The sequence below is a fragment of the Hipposideros armiger genome, unplaced genomic scaffold, assembly GCF_001890085.2.
Source record: "Hipposideros armiger isolate ML-2016 unplaced genomic scaffold, ASM189008v1 scaffold_3, whole genome shotgun sequence".
Lineage (NCBI taxonomy): Eukaryota > Metazoa > Chordata > Mammalia > Chiroptera > Hipposideridae > Hipposideros > Hipposideros armiger.
In genome coordinates this window covers 710535-724433 of record NW_017731353.1, presented here as the reverse complement: position 1 = coordinate 724433, position 13899 = coordinate 710535, and the positions used below count along the sequence as shown (strand labels likewise).

General features: G+C 42.2%; 1 protein-coding gene across 4 annotated transcripts in view; it reads right to left on the bottom strand.

Annotated features, from left to right (window-relative positions):
- Positions 1-554: 554 nt before the first annotated feature.
- The window catches only part of PBX3 (PBX homeobox 3), a 216756-nt gene continuing 203411 nt past the window's right edge, over positions 555-13899 (bottom strand). For 3 of the 4 annotated variants that reach the window (XM_019636273.1, XM_019636286.1, XM_019636279.1), the window contains 4 exons: positions 7048-7213; positions 5720-5832; positions 4818-4907; positions 555-2078 (listed from right to left, as the gene is read on the bottom strand). In XM_019636273.1, the coding sequence (XP_019491818.1) occupies positions 1986-2078; positions 4818-4907; positions 5720-5832; positions 7048-7213 (462 nt within the window). In that variant the 3' untranslated portion in view covers positions 555-1985. The remainder of the gene's footprint in view (positions 2079-4817; positions 4908-5719; positions 5833-7047; positions 7214-13899) is intronic. The other variant, XM_019636294.1, reaches the window with a different exon arrangement.

Genomic DNA, 13899 nt, shown 5'->3' with positions numbered 1-13899 from the left:
TGTGGGTGTTGTTTTTTGGGGTTTTTTTCATGGCATCTGAGGTTCACTCTTTTCAGACAAACTTTTGCTTGTTCTTAACTGGTGTCTCACAGAAGTTATGAAAGTGAATGTGACAAGACTGGTAATTTAAAAAAATTACAAAGAAGCGCCAGATGCATCATTAGGTCAGGAGTGTGAGCTCCAAGGACAGAAAGACCTGGGTTCAAAGCGTGGCCCTCTGTTGTCCTAGGTCTGCGACCTTGTGGTGTTTGCTTAATTTTTATGAACTTCAGTTTCCTGATCTATGAAAATGGGGATATTTTCCTTGAGGTACTCTTCGAGCACAAGAATCAAGTGTGGACCCGGACTGGTGGTACAGCAGCCAGCCAGGAGCCTGCACTGAGCTGTCTGCCAGTCGGCAGGGGCTGTTCCCGCACACCCAGCCTCACCGTCGCCTCAAGTCTCTCTGTCACCAGCCACACACTTCCGCCCGTGCCCAGGCCTGCCCCTGGATGGGCTCTCTCCTTGGCCTGCACTGGCTGGCTCACGTGATGCACTAAGAAATTTCATCAACATTTAATCATGAAAGCAAAAAGTTTATTCATGTTTGAAACTACATATAACTACCACGAGGAAGACTTTTTCAATCCAGGGTGTAATCCAGTTAGAAAGGAACACGAAACGTTTTTAATACATTAGAATCACCGCCACAAATTATTTTCATGACTCAATCAGTTTCAGAATCGCATACAATACAAAAAGAAAGGAGAGGGGGGCCCCATTACACAGGGTGAAATATACAGTACTGAATACTGAAATCTGATGCATCACAATTAGTTGCCGCTTTTTTTTTTTTTTCATGGGTTAGTAACAAGATGAAGAACATTCAAAATGTTTGCTCAGTATTTACAACAGTTTTACTGATCCTGTGTTAAGACCCAATGTTTCCACTCTCGGTTTTTTAAAAGTTGCAAATGCAACCCTGATTTTTCTTTTAAAAGATTACAATGTACATTACATTTCATGAAGGGAAACAAAGAGTTAATTACAAGATGCAAAAAGATAAGAAAGAGACAAACTACAGCGTGAGTATTGTTCAGAGGTAGTAAGTGAGCACTCTAAGCTACAGAACATGTTGAAATTCTATTGGTTCGTATGAGTTCGCATGAGGTAATAAAGCTGTGTTTTGATTGGTGAGATGTATAAATACTCTTTTGCTACACTATATACAACACTCCAGAGAGGAGGGCGTGTGTCGATGCCCAGAGGACGTAGCAAACCTTGACGAGTCTGTGCAGCACCCAGCACACACCGTAAAACCCCCGACGGATCTTGTGTTCACCTCGATCAGCAGCAAGTATCTTCATCTCCCAGAACAAATCTGGATCCATAATTTAATTACCGAGCAGACTCTGGGCACTGGTGCTTTCAGAGAGAGAGAAAAGATGCTACCAGTCTCTGATCTAATTATAACAGAAGCGATCGCAACACAATGTGACGAGGAAGATTCTTAAACACAACCATCATTAACAGAGATAGCCAAACAGCTCCTTTATTCCAACTGCATTAGCGATATGAAAGAAAGACAAAGTCTGCGATGGAAATATGCAAGAAGTTCAATTTAGGTGAGGTGAATCTTTGCATCTGCTTAACGATTGAGGTTTAGCATATATTGTACTTTTTACCCTTAAGGCCAAGTAATTGGCAACTGTGAAACCATGAATGTAAAATATTGATAATAAATTATGATAAAATAGCTACAGGACTGTCAACAATGTTAAATCTTGGCCTAATTGGATAAAGTGCTTTTTTAACATTGTGTGTTTTTAAGTATAAATACAAATGATTATGATTCCTTAAAAAACAGATTTACCAAGTTCTCTAATAAGACAAGGTTTTACAGTAAAGCTGTAGATGGTGGGCTACAAAAACGCTTTCCTTTTCCTCCTATTGCTCTGAATGCACTTATCGAGGCATGTCAGCTCAGGGAAAAGTGTTGCCAGAGATTAGTTAGAGGTATCAGAGTGCACACTTCCTGGGCCTTCTGTAGGGGAAGTCACAGAAGATGGAGTTGTTGCGTCCTGCCAGCCTCCATTAGCCTGAAAGGAGAAACACAGTTCAACGGGTGCATGTCTACATATTAATTCTACTCCCCAATTTAAAACACCCAGATGACAACATGAGAGCAAAGATGCATTAGCAAAATGTATTTTCTAAACCCACTTTGGCAGGACTTTGAAGCATGTGTTAAAGTGGGATTAAATGCATGTAAAACAAATCCATCCCACCCAGTAGAGATTTGTCAATAAATCAGCCTAGTGAAGGAAGGCTTCAGCTCGTCTCAAGCTGGCACAAAGCTCAGCCTTTGATTTGCTGGTAAAGATAAAGTGACTCGCAGAGAAATCTCTTAAGAAGGGAGCAGTGGAGAAGCTCAGTGCGATGCCTCGGCAAGACCCTGGGCTCCGTGAAGTATAAACTTCAGTCCAGCTTAATCCTCGTTTCCACAGAGAAGAGCCTGCCCACCCTTTTTCCATACACGCCTAACAGCCAGCTACTGTAACCCTTGGAAAATGAGGGCCAGAATTTCCCTCCAAATAGGATCTTCCGGAATGAAAATGCATGAACTGTGGAGGAGCACACACTATTCAAATCTGTATTCCAATTATCTCTAACTGGAACTCCTATTTGGGATGTTGCTGCCGCTTTTCACATGCCGCTGGCCCTTCCTGCCTCAGACCTGCACTGGCAATAACAGTGCTCAGAAACAAATTTGCCTTGTGTCTTGGCCTATAGAGGCAATTGCTGAAATCAATGTCTGATCAGATTTCTGCTGCGGCAGACAGCTTGTCGCTACATATTTTTATGTCAGTCAAGAAGAGGGAGGTGCTGGGCTTGTGAGTAGGGGAACACTGAGTGGAAGTGACGGGGAGGAACTTTCTGGAGAGAAGGTGAGGGTGAGCGGGCTGACTCCCAGTGCCTGCGGCACAGATGGCCTCCTGCTGCACTGTCCCCAGACCCAGCTCTCTGACACCAGTGTCAGCGTGGGTCATAAGGTCCTCCAGTCCCTGTGCCTCCCTCACATCCGTCTGCAACTTCTCCTGTGAGTCTGCTCCAAATGTCTTCTTTTAGGTCTGTGTCACTAGACTACTGAGAACTCTCTAGATTCCCCGCTCAGCCTGAATATTGCTGCCAGATGAGTCTGTGCTAGGGACTTTTCCTTCTCCCGTGATCACTGTTCTTAGAGAGCTCCCTGCTTCTGACTGACTGCATAGTTCTGCATATAAAGCACCCTTCCTCCCTTTAGGACCACAGGGAAAGGGGGTGGAGACCAAACAACCCCACAGTGGTGACCAGAGCCAAAGGGAAAAGGATTTTCCAGGCTTGAGTCATATCAAGTTCAGGTGAGGAAAAAACAGAAAGCGATGGCGGTGTATTTTCAAAGCCTCAGCTGTGCAGGGTGGACAGGGATATGCTTATGTGTGTTTGTATGGACTCTTAAGAAATCTTCTTCTTTATCTAAAAGGGAAGCTGTTTTCACCCTCAGGTATGAAAATCTACTTAGAAAAAGAAAAACTCTTACGCAGATACAAGTCTAAAGATATTCCATCTGAAGTAAACATCATTCCTCTTTTATCCAAATTTATAAACAACAAATGTACAATATTTTTACCCAGCGTGGCAGCTGGAGGAGAGGTTGTCAGCAAGCATTCTTTTTTTCAAAATAAATTAATCCTTACTCTGGTGGTTTGAGATTATGCACTGTATTATACAACAGCGCCTTATCAAGCCTCATCAGTGAAGATGGAATTCATGTCTGTAAAATGCTGCAGGCAATCACAGTTTCATATTTTATCATGTTGATAAGGATATCGTGCATTCTCTGAAGCATTTCAAAACACTTAAATGAAAAAGGAGAAATGCAACTAAAAGGCTTTTTATATGGTTTGTTGTGGGTTATTATGAGTTATTTATAAACCCAAAAAGAAAGATTTGACATTTCAAATGTAAAAGATTTGAGTATTTAATGGTCCTTTTTCCTCTTTACAATTGAACATCCTCAATCACTTTTTAAATCATTAATATTTACTCTCATAGCAAGCCAAGGCCCTAAAAAGGGAGGATTTTGTCCATTTTCTTCCTGACTCTACAACCACGTATTGGGTACTTCATTTCCCTTGAGTCTGGAATCCCAGGTTCTTTCCACCACTCCATCCTGGACCCAATCCCCTCGGCTCCCTTTCAAGAGCTTGTAGCCATTTTCCATCCATGTCAGGATACGAGAAAAAGTCAAGTTTTGGTGAATTGGTTACAAAAGTTAAAATTATTTCCCTCATAATTAAAAACTGAGAGGTCATTAACAATACTGAACATGTTTTGTATCCCACACTGACAACAGCATGTTGCTCTTAAGCTCAGAATTCTTTGTTTAGCTTGGTTTGCTGATCCATCTGGGGCCCTCCAAGGTTGACACCTTCACTTGAGCTGTGTTTGGGAATTTTTCCTGCTGCTTGATCCTAAGATAAATGGCCCATTCTTCATCATCTCCCTGGAAACATACAGCACGGCCAGGAGAAGATGGCATCTTAATGGGCTGGTGCTTAAGGCCCTCTTGATGACAGAACGCCAGCCACTCTCTAAGGGCATCTGTGAGGACTTCTAAGGGCATCTAGGTAACATCAAGCGTTTCAGTTCAGAAAATAAAGGTGTAGTAAAGATGCTGCCTTCCCCACCTGCCAACAAGATGAGAAGCCAAGTCCAATGGCCATTAGTTTATTTATTAGTCACTGTTTACCTGACGCTGCTCCTACAGTTCCAATCTGGTTTCCCAGAGTACTCACATTTAAATTATGTGGACTGTACAGTGAATTTCCTCCAAGGCCATCACTGTAGCCTCCCGTCTGATTGATAACATGACGGAGGGTATCCACCTAGAAGTGAGAAGAAAGAAAATTCATCATCACAAATCTATTAAAATATCACTTACAAAAGGAAACAATTTGAATTATGTGTGCCACGAGGGTTTAGCATCTTCAATAAAGACAAATTTATCAATCAAATGTGACTGGCAGGATTTCAACAATTCTTTGCATATTTAAACTTACACATCTTTGTTTTTTTATGCCAGTCAAACAATAACATCTTCATGGCAATGCAAACTTTCCATCTATACCAACCAAAGATGTGTGGTGGCCGTGGGTGAAAACTACTTATAAATATGTATGCTGGGTGACTCTATCTCTCTCTCTCTTCACACACACACACACACACACACACACACACACACACACACACACCTATGTGCATAAGAACAAGTAGTTGTTCTCAATTAAGAGGACAAGAAAAAGATGAGCCTGGAATATACTTTAAGAACTCAGGATTTTATATTCTAATTTAGAAAATAAAGAAAATGAAACAGAGTAATATGTTTTTAAACCATACACACACTGGCACACACAATTCTGATCTATTTTGTTACAAAAGTAAGATGCACCCAACCCCTCTCCATGAGCTCAAGCCAGAGCCGAATGCATTCACAAAGTTCATCAGGTTTGAATCATCAAAAGTCACTGTCCACTTGACTTCTCATTAAATTAAATGGTGGGGCAGATGGGTCACATTTGGAAGCACCCAGCCCAGGCTCTGCACACATGTGCAGACCACGTCCATGGGGTGAGAGTAAGGAGTTTTGAGCCCAAACCCTACCCTGCTCGAAAGGCCCCGGTTGGGGCATTTCTCCTACCTGTGATTGCACATTGGCTCCGACTTGGGACCCTTGGTAAGAATCCCCATTCAGACTCTGCATGTTCATGAACATGTCCCCAGAATTTGGGAGGTTAAAAGAACCAGAAGAACCTGGAAGGGAAAGAGTTAAGTAGCTGAATAACAGAGAGCTGCACACACAATCCTCAAAGACCTCGAGGCAGGGAAAAAAAGAAAAGGTACAGAGACAAAGGTGGCACACAACATGGAGCATTTCCAGGTCTCGGAGGATGGAGAGTAACCCCATGGCTAGGTGCTTGGATTCAGGTTACATCTAGGAGAGTTCTATCCGTGGGAAGCCCCAATAAAAAACAGAGGAAACCACTAAACAGAAAAACGCCCCGTAGCTGGCCTGGAACCATCCCCTTGTTTTCCTTTATCTCCAGGGTTTGGTCATGAAACGAGCTCTTCACCATCATTCACTGTCACGGTGGACAGTTACCCAGAGAAGAAACATTTTCCTGAAGTTCCTTCTTAGCTATACATTCTACCTAACTTTCCTTTCATCTGTTTTCATGTTCCATGAAAAAGAACTGGGGCGGGGCGGGGGGGACAATAAAACAAACAACCCCCCCCCTCACTTTCTGCACTATTAAAGATTTATTAAAAGATCTCCTTAGAAAACCCCTTGAACTGCTTCTCAAGTCCATCTGTTAGGACTAGCTGCATGTCTTTCATTGTTACTCAAGTTCCCTGTAAATTTACGATGTTTGTAACTCCATCAGAAATGTCATATAAAATTTGGCCAAAATGTACTGAGGAGCCCAGACACTGAGGCCCTGCATTGAGTACCATACCCCTCACAGCTAACCACTGACTAGCCCTCCATGTGAGCACAGGTGCTGAGGAAATGCTGAGAGGGACGCAGACTGGCGTTTGTGGCAGTCTCAGACAGGAAGCATCACTGTACTGAACCCCACCTTCTAGCTTCACTGCCTACGGCAACAGGTACATTTCCTACTTCTGCTATTTCACCCTTTGACAGACCACTGCTGACCTTAAAATGATATAGGGAACAATATAGTTAAGATGATCATTAGTGATAGCACTCTGCCTAATTGCTGAATTAAAAACCACTACAAAGTGTGCAAGTTCCAGAAGCTATCAGAAGCGAGTGGAGCTCGCTATGCACAGTGGGTTTACAGGCTCTGGCCATCCGGTCATTCACCCATCCCAAGAACAAGCCTGTATTTTAATGTAAATATTCCTTTCTAAATCCACTGTGTCCCCAGTATGGCTCTTGCTTCCTGGCCTGTGGGACAGGGCTTTGTGGCACAAGGCGGCCGGGGCCGGGCGGCCGGTACGCACCAGAATTTGGCGTGGTGGGCGAATTGGTCTGGTTGTTCTGCACAGCTGCAGCTACTGCGTGTGCTGCTGTCACGGCCGTCTTTGCAGCGTACAGGTTGGCTTCTTCCTGAAACTTGCCGATATTCTTCTTGTACCTGATTCGTTTGTTGCCAAACCAGTTGGACACCTACAAATCACAGGGACATCACTGAAGGGAAACAGAGGTCAAAGGATGGGGGAGTCAAACTGCCAATAACTGCTGGACACCAGGGGACCCCTTGGGAGACACTCGATTCCAAGCCTGCAGTCATAACCTGTGGCTAATGCATACTGATTATAGGGGTTTACTTTTGTTTTTGGCAAACCTCTCAACACTCTTGGAATGATACAGCTTCTTGGAGTTAGCCACAGCAACATTAAAATGGCTGCAAGCACTGTTCATAAAAAAAAAATATTCAACTGGTGTATACCAGTTAGTGTATAAGTGATCAGTCCCCTCAAAAGTAGCTGAAAGCTAAGGGAATCATTTGCTAAGTGAGGTAAATAATAAGAAATACTTGAGAAAGAATGACTTATTGTTTTTGGGTCTGGAACAATTTTGGCAGCTGTGTAGTAGAATCATATTTGTTCTGCTGAAAAGAGTAACATCAATTAATAATGGATGAAAAATCCCTTTGTCTCCTGCCTTAGAAGATACTGTATGTCTGCCAAGATGGCTGCTCACACTCTGCCAGTTAACACGTGAGAAGGTTACAACTTGAAAACTCCAATAATTCCAGTCAAGTCAAATGCAAATACAGAGGCACGGCTCTGATTTCATCCAGTGGACAATAGTCATTTCTTTTGCAAACTACTTATGATGTCAGCCAGTGCAAATGGAAGAAATTTCTAAAAAGGATCTTGTCAACAGGCAGATTTCATCACATTTCACTGACAGCAAAACGTTAGCCCAAGACTAACCACTGTTATATTCTGTGTGCAGGCACCTGTAGCTGATCTGTATAACGATGAAGTTAACACCTACATAGCAATTTATAAGAAGGTGCCAACTGCTATGTAACAGGCTCTGACCTCTCTTTCGTTAAAATAACAGTTAAAAAATACTTTTCAATTATTTCTTAATAATATCTCAAAGGGACATATTGCTGTGGTGTCAGGCTGGGTGGGTCACTATTTTACCCTGAGGACAAAGGAGTGGATGAGCACTCCAGACCAATTTATACCAGTGGGCACGCTTGTTCTCCATCTCTGCCAAGTCTGTGCTTGTTTTGGAAATGGAACTCTCAGTCTTCAACCCATGGCACTCATCCTTCTGAAAGAAGTCAGAGAGCCCTGGCAAGGGAGCACATGAGGAAGACACTGGTGGTCTTGCCACTGCCCACATGCTGTCCCCTCCTGGGGACTCACTGTGGATCCATCTACACGCAGCCACCATGAGCATAGGTTCATCAGACAGAAACAGGGCAAAATTCACCAGGAAGGAACTAGGCTACAGAGCAGGACCTCCTAGTGTTTCTGTTCCATCATCATTTCTTTCCCCTGAAGGGTTATGGGTATCCCTAACTTCCTTCATATCAAACAGTGGTGGCTATTATTACCATCATCTAACGAGTATCTTCTATGTGCCTGCTAGCATTTCACAGACACTTTGCATACATTTTTTAATTTAATCTTGACAATCTCAAGGGGTAGGTAGTGGGCTGAGGTGGGTTACAACAGGCATCACATCTGTCCCAAATCCAAAGGACTCTTCTCTCTCCTCATTTGACCTCTCAGTAGTGCCAGGTACTTGTAATCACCATCCTCCTGTTCAATGCACTTTCTTTGCATGGTTTCTATTATGCTCCTGCTTCTCCTCCCGACACACCAGGGTGTGTGTGTGTGTGTGTGTGTGTGTGTGTGTGTGTGTGTGTGTGTGTGTGTGTGTGTGTGTGTGTGTGTGTGTGTGTGTGTGTGTCTTCTCTAAGACTCAGCTCCTGGCCCTCTCTCCCTCCTTCTCCTTGAGCAATCTTATCCATATTAATGATTTCAATTATAGTCTCTGTGTGGATGACTCCAGACTTCTATCTCTATCCCTAACATCTATGAAAAATTCCAGTTCTCAACTTTTAAGACATTGCCATATAAATATTCTGTCATAACCTCTCACTCAATAGGTCTAAAGCAGAACTCATGTGCCCTCTAGTCACGTGCCTCCTTCTGGCCTTTCTCTGTGTTCAGAGTATCTGTACCTCAGAGATGTGGTACCCACTACCTCACAAAGTCCCTGATTCCACTATTAAATAGTTCTAATGGATATGGAGTTCTCTATTTGGAACTAAGATCTAGTTCCCTTTCATTTCCACCCATTGATTTTATGGGTTGTCGGAAAACTCATGACGTATTTTTTCTGTTTTCCATTGCAAAAATGCGTCATGACTTTCCCGACAACCCAATAGTTCCAACATCCCGAGGCTCGCAACAGCCCTGAGGGACTGAATGCCACCCTACCACTGGTTTTCTCTGCCCTCCCTTCTCTGAGCCCCAGATGTTTGATAATTGTGTAGGATGTGGTAGCGGGAGGAAGAGTCAGGAGAGTCCTCAGGTGAGGAGGATGCGGACCTGAGCCAGGTCGGCGTGCAGTGGGCAGGCTTCCAGGAGGAGGAACAGGCAGAGTTTGGCCACTGGCCAGCTGGAGGTCAGGGGAGAGGGAGAAGCCAGAGGTGATGCTAATGGGGAGCCCAAGCCCCTAAGAGGATGGAGACATGTTCTGGGAGGGATTTCTGCACCAGGAGAAGTCAGCCTCAGTGACCACTAGGGTTCATCCCCATACCAGAATTACGTGACGCTAGAAACAAAAGTTCTAAATCAAGATTGAAACAGGACCCTAAAGGTATCCGTTCTGACTATGCTTGTTAAGCAAGTTCTCTTAGACCCTACTTCACCTTTAACAAGCACATTCTCAGCTCAGGAGGCAGACCTGGAGAGCTGGTTCGAAAAAAGCTCCTTCATCATATAGTAAGTACTACTCTCGCTTGTCTAAATAAGACTGTCAGGTCTTTGAAAGAGTTAAATATTGAATATATCTATAGTGCAAAGGGAGATATTCCTGGTTGAGAGGGAATTTGGCATTTCTTAAGCATAATTAATGAAAATTTCCCAACTATGAATTTAGCAACAAAGGCGCATCTTAGAATTCTCTTCTTCTAAACAATTCTCTGTTGGATTCAGTACTTTGTAGTTAATATTACCTTGACAATCAGAGAAGCTATCATACATTAATGAAACCTAGCCTGGAAAATCAGATTACAGCTTTATTAACAGTTTCATAATTGAGGAATCTCTGTACCATCGAAGGTCTCATCTCTAGATATGTAAGAATCCTGTGTTTATGCATACCCCTGGACCAATCAAACAACAGTCATCACTAATAAAGGTTTATTTAATTCTCACAGTAAAATTTTAATATCACCAGCAGCCTGGGGAAGCTTTAGCAAGTGGATTTGCTTGACATCAGATCGTTTCTATTCTGCTAGTCCCAATACTTCTTAATCTTTAATATCAAGGCAATTAAAATTAATGGCCACTCATCCGAAGCTACTGTGGGCAGTGTTTCCTTGACATCAATTGTTTGATGGGATTACCTAGAGGTTAAACTAACAAGCAAGGTTTAATTGGAAGCAATGAAAGAAGCAGTGATCATACGTTATGTTTAACCTGCATAACCACATCTAAATGAATATCTAAAAATGTTAAACTATTTCTCAAATTAAAATATGCACGTCACATTCTGATATCACAGATTTGGGCATTGCAGCAATAGAGCTATTAAGACCACGCTGCTGCAACTGAGATCAATGCAATTAATGTATAAATCGACACCTAAGTCCAAGAATTTTTTTTTCACCATTTACAAATAGATGGGTACAATTAGTTGTACCCTCACCCAATAGGAAGCACCCAAAGCTACGGCTCACATGTGGCCCCCCCTACACAGTGCTCTCTGGCAAGCCAGGCTGTTCACAGGGGCACTAAGTAGAGCAGAGCTAGCTCCATCTCTGAACTGGAATGGCCTGTACATTGGTCCCAGAATAGAAACACAGGCAGGAAATTGGTAGAGAGAAAGGGAATACACTGCCCTATGCTTCTCTTTTGAGCCATGTATCAAGGTTTCATGACTCTGGACTGCGCAAAAGGCAAAGGGCCAGGCAAGAATTTTAAGATCAATTAAAAACGAGAATAAAAACACAAGCACTCTCTTCCTTCTGCTGATGTTCACTGCTATCAGCTCCCAGACTGTGTGTGAGCCTCTGGCAATCGGGGAACGAGGAGTGAATGTTCTGCTAATTTTCTGGAGTCCTTATGCAAGGCCAAGGGCGACTGGAAATGTTCCTGCCTGGGCTCCCCATTTACCACAGCCATGCACTTCCCCCAACTCCATCCAGCTGCAGATGCCAATCGCTTTGAAAAAGAAAAATGGTTTTATATGTAGAATCTAAAAGAGACAAACTAGAGAAACAGAGTAAAGTGGTAGCTACCAGGGTTTGGGAGGCGGGGGAAATGGGGAGGTATTGGTCAAAGGGTACAAAAAGCCAGTGATAGAATTAATAAATTTGGGAATCTCAGGTATAATAGGGTGACTATGGCTAATAATACTGTATTATATACTTGAATGTTACTAAGAGAGTAGATCTTAAATGTTCTTACTACAAAAAAGAAACGGTAACTATGTGACTAGATGGAGGTGGTACAACACAGTTGAACACATTAAACGCATATAATGTTATGTGTCAACTGTATCTTAATAAAGCGGGGATGGGGAGGGGGAGTAAAACTCTTTAGCAAATAATATAACTAAATCCAATTTCTATATTGCTTTTTTTTACCTTCTTCAAAAAGGCGCTGAGAACCTTCCACTCAGAATCTTCGACTCTGAGGTAGATAAGTCAGAAGTAGGCAGTATCACATAATAAGTGAGTGCTTGGGACTCAGGGTTCAGTTTCAAATCCACACTCTGCCATTTACTATGAGCAACTTAGCCAGGTTATTTTAATGTCTCCTCTCATATACAATGAGAATTATAATAAGAAGAATATTAATGTCTTCCTCATACAACTGTTGGGTGTGTTAACGATTTTGGCACACAGTGATTACCTAATGACTATTAGCTATTACTACCACCCATGTTTTATCAATGAAGAAACAAGAGATTCAGGCCATACACAAGTTGCCCCAAATTACAGAGCAAAGTGTGATGGATGCAGGTTTCAACCTCAGGACTCCCCATCAACTTTTTCCTTTTTTTGTAATCAACTGGGATATGTTTACTGAGTATCTGTTATGGTCAATACAGTAAGGCCTCACATAAGGTCTGTGACTAAGAGAAACAATGTATAAAATGAAACCGATTTTTACCATAGGTTAATTGATATAAACAAGAGTTACATTCCTATGGTATCTCAATGTTATAATGAAATGACGTTGAACAAAATGATGTTATTCGAGGACCTGCACTGTATACTATGTGCCATGGGGAGATGAAAAAATAAACATATACCTCAAATTTACCTGCCTCAAATTTACAACCTGATTATGAAAGCAATGCCAGACACACAAAATAATTAGTGAAAGTGGCAGGATGATGATGATCACACATTGAGCTGTACAGTACAGATTCTAAGTGCAGCAAGAATTTGGAGGAAGAGAAGTTCCAGCAGGTCTGGGAAATCAGAGGAGACTTCTGAGGTAAGGTGGAACTTGAACTGGACCTCAGCTTCAATTCAATTCAATAGTGTTTTTATTGAGACTCCATATTTCAGAGGTGCAAACCTCTAGAAGCTCTGTTGACAGAAACAAGCCCCAAACACAAACTGCTGCCTCCCTCTTCCTGGACCTCTCCAAGATTCCAGAGATTTATTCTACTCTCTAACTTAGCTCCCTTTTCCCTTCTTAACCTCTGAACCCCTCTTTTGTAGTGAAAGAAGGAGAAACCATTCTAAAGGAAAAGAGGAAAGAAGAATCAAGGATTGTTTCTGGAAGAGGTGGCATCTAAGTGGAGGACTAACAAGTGAGGACTATTTCAATTGGGGAGAATGAGGGAGCAGTGAGAGAAGGGGAGGAATTAGGGAGACGAGCAAGAGTAAAGGCCCCTGAAGGAATGGCTGGCTCTGGCTAAGGAAAAGGACAGGGGAGAGTGCTCTAGGCAAACAAAAGCCTGAAGAGGAGGCTCTGCAGGTTATCGTACCCCCACACACTTCCTTGGGCTTGGTAAATTCCAGCTGAGTGGGCTGGAGACCGAGGCTGAGCCTGAGATTTCTAGGAAGTACAGTGGAGAACGGGTTCCAGTGAGACCACCTGAGGTCAGGTGAGGCAGCCTTCCCATTCAGTTCCCTGGCCCATGTTAGCGGTCTGCATACTTTTTGCTGGAATATTCCCTGAGGAAATATTGAAAAATCAGGTACCCACTCACGCATTTTTTTCTTCCTTTGCACATTTTTAAAGTTGGCATCTACGATTTTTCATTATAAGTTTATGCAGTTGTAAACAATGTTATTTCAGTTTGTCATAAACATTGACATTTTAAAATAAAACAGTAACACTATTCTTTAAAATGTATCCAACCAAATATAAATAGCAAAACAATTTGATCTCCACTATCCATTTTAAAAATACACAAATTCACTTTTCTTTAGCAATCAAAAAATTTGTGTTTCTTTTTTTGTTTTTGGAAGACTATTTCCATTTCGTTTCACTCCCATAATATCTTAATGTAATATACTTTTATGCTCTACAATAGAAATACATATATATTGAAAATTTTAAACTGTTTTTATTTCCTATAATTATAAGGCTCTACGTGTTTAACATATCCTTCTGGATTAAACTATCATTATA